Below are 6,563 nucleotides of genomic sequence, written 5' to 3'. Positions count from 1 at the left end.
AACACGTGGGGAAGTGAGAAGTCAGGGACTTCTTGGGGGAGGAGAGCAGCAGGGAGCTGGATAGGAAGCATATGCCTTGCTCTGCACACTTGGCTGATGCCCCCAGATTCTCTGAACCTCATTCATTCAGTCAACAGATGCACACCATGACCTTTGGCGGGCCAGGCACTGTTATAGGCACTTGCCATTCCACAGTGAACAAAGCACACACGAATCCCAAGAATGAAGACCTCATTTTAGTAAGGAGAGACCCACAATAAACAGGATAAGTATAAAATCACATGTTAGGTGAAGTGCTATGGATAGGAGGAATAAGGTGTGCCATCGGGCTTGCATTAAACAGGGTAGTCAGCGTAGTCTTGCTGAGAAGATGAAAGAAGAAAAATTTGATTATTTAAAGCTCACCTAAAGCTGGTGGGCTGTAAAGGGAAGGGCCTGAGTCCGTTCCTTCCCTCGGCCCCCTAAATCAGGGCGTGGAGAGCTACGGCCGGCCGGTGCGGTTCTCCGAGAGCACCACCAGGGGGAGCCCCGACCCCTTCTAGCGCCTTCCGAGCCCTCCCGCACAGCCTTGCAAGCAAAAGTTTTTCTTAAACTAACAATGCCAGTGTAAGGAGGTGCTCGCGCCTGATTGGATGGGGGAATTTTGCAGGTTTGATTCCTTGATTGGACAGGAGGTGTTAGGGGTGGGGAGAGAGCTGATGGTGGGGGATCCCGCTCCCTCCCCCGTCAGTCTGGCCGGCTCCGTCCTCTCGTAGGCTCGGATGTAGCTCGCAATGTGACACCAGGACGCACACGCACTCGCGCGCTCTACCCGGCTCGCACTCCCTCGCCCTCTCTCTCTTACACACAGGCACGCACACACCCACCTCTCCCATAAACACACACACACACATGCACACCCACAACCACGCGCGCCCGCACCGCCCCACGCGCGCACACTCCCGCCCACGCCCACGCCGCGCTCCGGGAAGTCCGGTCCCGGCCCGAGCGCGAAAGGATACGGAGAAGCCACCGGCGGGGAGCGCAGCGGCGCCCCGGGACGCGGCGCCCTCCCCGCGCGGCCGCCTCGGCTCGGGCTCGGCCTGGGGGCCGCCGGCCGGCGATGGCCCTGGATTTCCTGCTGCTGCTCCTCCTGGCATCCGCAGTGGCCGCAATGGAAGGTAACGTAGCCTCCGCGGAGCAAGTTGGCGGCTGTATCCCCAGGGCTTCTCTGGCTGCTACGCGTCGCCCTCATCCCGAGACCCGAGGGCCAGGTTGTGGGAGAGCGTCGGCCACCACTGAGCGCGGGGCTGGGGCGGCACCCACCCGCGCGCCCCCGGCTGGCTCTCGGCGCCCGCAGCTGGTTCGCGGAGCCCCCTGGCTCCTGCGCTCCCTAGCAGCCCTGGTCTCCCGCAGCCTCGGAGAACACGGAGCCCGCTGCATTGCGGTGCACGCTCCTTAGCTCCGGCGCAACTAGGCGTTGGGGAAGAAGGGGCGCCTCTGGCCGTCCGGCCGCTGGAGTGCGGGCGTCTGTCCGCTCCCTTTCTATCCCGGGCACCGATGCCCTTAGGCGGCCGCGCGCCACCTCTCCTTTTCCCCCGCTCCGGGTCCGCAGGCTCCGGGACTCGGCTTGGCAGGCTGGCGCTGCACGCGGAGACCGGAGATGCTCTGCCCCAGTACCCTGCAAGTGGCTGCCGAATGAGAGGGGCTGAGTTAGATGGCCCGACTCTCGGGGGACAGCTTGGTCGTCCGGGAGCCTGCGGGCTGCCTTCTTCCCGAGTCAGTCGGGGAGACGTGGACACCTTTGTGGCCTCTTGCACCTGAAAACGACGGTGGGGTAGGGTGGGTGATTGGTCCTGCCTAAACTCGCCCAGTCTCCCCTTAGGCTGGGAAAGGTAGCCTATGCGCAGCATTGCTCTCCCCGCTACTTCAGCCTTGACTGTGCCTCCGCTGCCGCGGCGGGGAAAGCGCGCTCGGCGGGCACCGCGCCTGGCGCAGCAGGGAGCTCCGCGCTCGGCGGCGCCCGCGAATCCCTGTGGGAAATCCCTGCCCCACTCCCGCCTCCCGCCACCCGCCCTCTTCTCCCGCCCCATTCCTCGCAGCTGAGCGGCGGTCGCACCCCTCTCCGGAAACACAGCCCGGCCTGGAGCGGAGTTTAGTGCCGGGATGAAAGCAACTCGGGGGGAAATGCACACCTCAGCCCCGCTCGCTGTCTCCATGTCCGGCGCGGGTGAAACTCCTTCGAAGGACTTCGCGCGCGGCCCCCGGCGCCGGCGCCACCTTCAGAGCTGGGAGCTCGCTCCGCTGGGCTGCCCGGGTCCTTGTTCTACTGCTACTGGTTGCCCAGCGGAACCCTCCATCCGCCCCACAGCCCCGTGGTTCAGCGCCCCGACCCCTCCGGAAAGCGCTGCCCTTCTCCAAGCGAAACTGGGGCCTTTTGGCCCCGGGCAGGGCTGGGATTCCCCGGCCTGGTGGTGAAGACCACCATATCCACGTTCGTTCTGGTGGCGGCGCGGGGGTGCGGCGATTAACGCCTAGAAAGCTCGCTCTTGCTTTTCTGAAGGTGGTTTTTTGTCTGCCCTGCGCGTGCCGCTGCCCTTTCCGGCTGCTGGGTCTTTGTGCTTGTGGGTTGCTTTTGGGGTCGTGCAGGGACTGGAGCATGGTGGGGTGCAATCAACGCCCCGCGCAAGGGCTACTCTGGTTTGGCTTCTTGAGGGACAAGCGCGGGAGCGGCTGAATTAGGGCCGGGTGGGCGAGGCACACTTCCAAAGCGGTCAGGACGACCTGGGAGAGCGGGCATTTGCAATGGTCGAGGGCACACTGGACTTTCTAGCGCTGGGGCGGCGCATCCTGCCCGCCTCTCTTGGCGCCCGCTGAAGGGTCAGCGGCTCGGCTCGGAGAGCAGATGGGTGCCCACTTTAGGAACCTGGTTTCAGGGTTGGGTTTCCACGTTGAAGGAGGGCACTTACAATTTTGTATTCGAGCGAAATTGGGGAGCAAATGTATGTGAAGTCCCCAGGCGTCTGGCGGCGTGCTAGTTCCGCCCTAGACCCTCTCTTGACCTGTCTGTTGAACTGGAGCGGCCCCAAGGAGGGTGCTGTGGTGTTGGTACCCAGCCCCGTGTACCCATCCGGTCACCCGCGGGTTCTGGAGCGACCCAGAGGGTGGGGCCTGTGGTCTTTCTCTGTGCGTAGCCCAGAAACTTTAGCCTAGCCAGAAGAGCCTGGCTTTCTGGGCTGAACGTCTCTCTAGTAAGGGTTAAAAGAAACACCCCATTCAGCAGAATATTAAAGCAGCCCCGGCCTCCTGCTCAGTGCACAGAGATAGTACACACCATTCACTCCTGCCTCTCCCGGGTGAGCACAGGCAGGCTCATTTTCTCCTCTGCACACGCGGAGGTGCGTTCTCGCCTGCCTGGCTGGGCTGGGGCCAGAGTCATTCGTTTGTGATGAGTGAGGAATAATTATCAGAAAAGTGGATCAATGAGCTGCCTACGCAGATCGCAGATCCTTCTCAAACTGCCTGGCCAGGGGGCGCCCCTCCTGGCGGATTTGGCCACTTCTGTGTCCGCCTGTGGTCTTTCTGTCCTGGGTCTCTGATGGAATTTCAGTGGGGCCTTGTCACCCATGGCAAGCAGCTCCAAGACCAGGCAGGTCCTCAGCACAGGCCAGGGCCAGACCAAAGCTTTAGCAGAAACCATGGGCCAGGTGGGGACACTTAGCCAGAAGCAGGCAGTGTCTTATGAGACCCTCTGCCTCGATGGAAGGAAGAGGGAGCTGGCTAACCTGCAGAGAGGGGTAGGCCCACGCTGAGGGACACCGCTCCTACACCGCTCCTGCTCTCCGCCCTCTCCTCCCACTTCCATCTAGCTCTTGGCTCTGCTCTGGAGAGAGATGGCCTGCAGGGCAAAGGCTTTCTAAATTTATTTTCAGAGAGGAGCAGGCAGGCTTGGGGTGGGGTTGGGGGGGGGGCAGGGATGCTGATGTACCCTGGACTTCTGGACAGAGAACCAGGCCTCTTTTCTCTGTTTCTAGAAAAACAGCTGCCTCTTGAAGCTCATGTCTTTTCACATTGGATCTGAGCGCTTGTCGATGGGCTGCTGGTGTCTGCAGGCTGCATTCTCTGAGCTGCCCTTTGGCCCATGCCCTTCATGATGGAGTCTGGAGACCTGGGCTTCTATGGTGTCGGGCTGGAAGCAGACACTTTCCCATGGAGTAGAGTATTCCTGAGCTAAGCGTGGTGGCCCTTCTGGAGGCGGTGCTCTGGAATCACTGACAGCCTGTAGCCTCCTCCTAGCTTCAGCACCAGTGTCTATGAATGACCATAACAAATGCAGGTGGCCTCTGGTTGCCACGCTGGCTGGCCAGCCAGAGCACTCCCAGGAGAACTGCTCTTTGGTGTGGCTCAGAGTGAAATCCTGGACTTGCCACCCTTGAGTGTGCAAATGTTTGATTTGGTGGTAGATTTCTCAGGACTTAGCAAATAGTGGATTCTCCGGAGGAATTGCTGGTGCATGAACACACATGCCGCACCTTGAAATGCAAGGGCCCTAAGGTCACCATCCACAGTTAAGTCTATCACAGGTTGGTGGCGAAAACCCCCAACCTCAGTCTGGATGCCTACAACAGGCTACCAGGTCAGGCAGCAATTGACTGTTTCTGCATTTTCAGTTAATGTTTCTTTGTTATGTGTGCCTCTGATTTGGGTATCCTGAGCCAGCAAGTGGTAGCAGGCACCGAAGTTTTAATCTGGAGGGAAAAGTAAATTTGAGAGAGTCCTATCCATTAGCTGACTTTATTTTCTGTGCATTGTAAAATGGTTGCCATTTACTCAGTGTTTGTGGAGGGACACCTGGAGCCATTGAGTGGAATGCTGGTGAGATAGAGTAACGCAGCCTCGGGCTATTTCTCGAGAAGAGTCTTGGCAGTGTAGACAGCTGCAGGGGTTGGGCCGAGCCCTGGCCAGTCCCGAACCTTCTGGCTTGGCAGAGCAGAGCTGCCAGTGGCTGGTGATGCTCACCCTCTCCAGCCTAGGAAGTCAGACAGGTAACACACACATGAGGATATCCCTGAACTAGTTTAAAAATAAAGATGCTGTTAAAGTCAAAGATACATTCATATTATTAAACTAAAACAGTCATCTTAGTTAGTCCTTAAGAGTTCTTAGAAACCCTAAGGTTTTGAGTGTAGGGTTTCCAGTGTGGGCAAAGGGTGGAGGCAGTTTTGGAAGCAACAGAGGGGAATGTCATTTCAGGCAGGGTTTTTGGCTTGAGGCAGCTTCATGCCACCTGGGCAATTTGCTGTAGACTCTTGGGCTCTTTCTGCCAAAGTTTAGCAGGTCTGGATAGATTCTGAAAGACTGTATTCTGGCCTCCCAAAAGATCCTGCTGAAGATCCTGCATCCTGGAAACTCTGCCCAGGGGAATTTCTCTAAAATAGCTGCAGTAACAAATCCTGGGCAGGTCTTGCTCCACTTTGCCCTTGCTGAACAGCCTGGGCATCTTCATTTTTATCAATTATAAAGGTCCCCAGTGATGCAGATGCAGACAGCCTGGCACTGGTATATTTGGAAACTGCTGATAATAGCTCACACTTAATGCTCGGTGTTATTCTAGGTACTTTATGTAAATTAATTTGCTTAGTTCTTAGACAACCCTGTTGGATTGATATTATTATCGACCTTCCTCTCCCATTTTTCAGATGAGAAGATTGAGGTACAGGATGGTTCAATGATTTGATAAGGTCACAAAACTGGTAAGAGGTTTGCATTTGAATCCAGGCAGTCAATGTTCTTAACCACTCCACCTCACTTCACCACTTTTGTGAACTTTGTGAGAAGAAAGGTTCAGATCTGCCTGAATTCACGGACTGGAAAAATTCTAGTGCTGATTCAGCCTCTGGTCACTGGGTACTCTGTTGATTACTGGGGACTCCATGTTTTCATGGTCACGGGAGAAGAGATGAGTGAACTGTTCAGATGGTCTCGATGTTTCAGCTGGAGCAGGTTTCCTGCCCCTCTTTTCCCACGATCCACCTATCCCACGCTGCACACGTGCAGATGCAGAGCTGGGGACCCTCACCATGGCATGGCTTCTGATGAGGAATTTAGTAGCAGGACTGGGAGCATCTCTGTTCCTCCTCTTGCCCTGGCCAGCTCTCCCAAGGAAGAAACGATTGTAGACAAAGGCCCCTAAAGGAGATGGGCCTGGGCTCCCTAGGCATCTTAGGGGCAATGGAGGGAGCACACTGGACCCTTACCTGTCTTATCCCCTCCCCCAGTCTTCTAGAGCACATCCCTACACCTGGATTTTAGGAGTCCGCATTCCTTGGAAGAGCTCCCTTTATGTCTCCCTCTTCTGCATTAGCCACTAAAGCAACCTGAATATTTCTGTTAGATTTCCATGTCTCCAAAGGTGGTGCAGAAACAGAGCATCGGATGCCTGCCCTTCTGAGGAAATTACTATAATAATAAAGTAACACCCTGGGAGAGAGTCCATATTTCAAAGTACAATTTTGCTGAGAAATTTCTCAGTCCCTTCTGTAGATTCTGTTTAAATTGCAGCGATAAATCAGGGCCCCCAGGTG

At 56.7% G+C, this 6,563-nt stretch overlaps 1 protein-coding gene across 1 annotated transcript in view; it reads left to right on the top strand.

Annotated features, from left to right (window-relative positions):
• The first annotated feature begins 325 nt into the window (after positions 1–325).
• EPHB1 (EPH receptor B1) overlaps positions 326–6,563 on the top strand; it is a 462,131-nt gene continuing 455,893 nt past the window's right edge. The window contains exon 1 of the mRNA XM_055569620.1: positions 326–1,160. Within this exon, the coding sequence (XP_055425595.1) occupies positions 1,103–1,160 (58 nt within the window). The 5' untranslated portion in view covers positions 326–1,102. The remainder of the gene's footprint in view (positions 1,161–6,563) is intronic.

Source organism: Bubalus kerabau, chromosome 2 (genome assembly GCF_029407905.1).
Source record: "Bubalus kerabau isolate K-KA32 ecotype Philippines breed swamp buffalo chromosome 2, PCC_UOA_SB_1v2, whole genome shotgun sequence".
NCBI classification, from domain to species: Eukaryota; Metazoa; Chordata; class Mammalia; order Artiodactyla; family Bovidae; genus Bubalus; species Bubalus kerabau.
The sequence above is the reverse complement of the archived record's forward strand: the minus strand, read 5'-3'. Positions and strand labels throughout refer to the sequence as shown.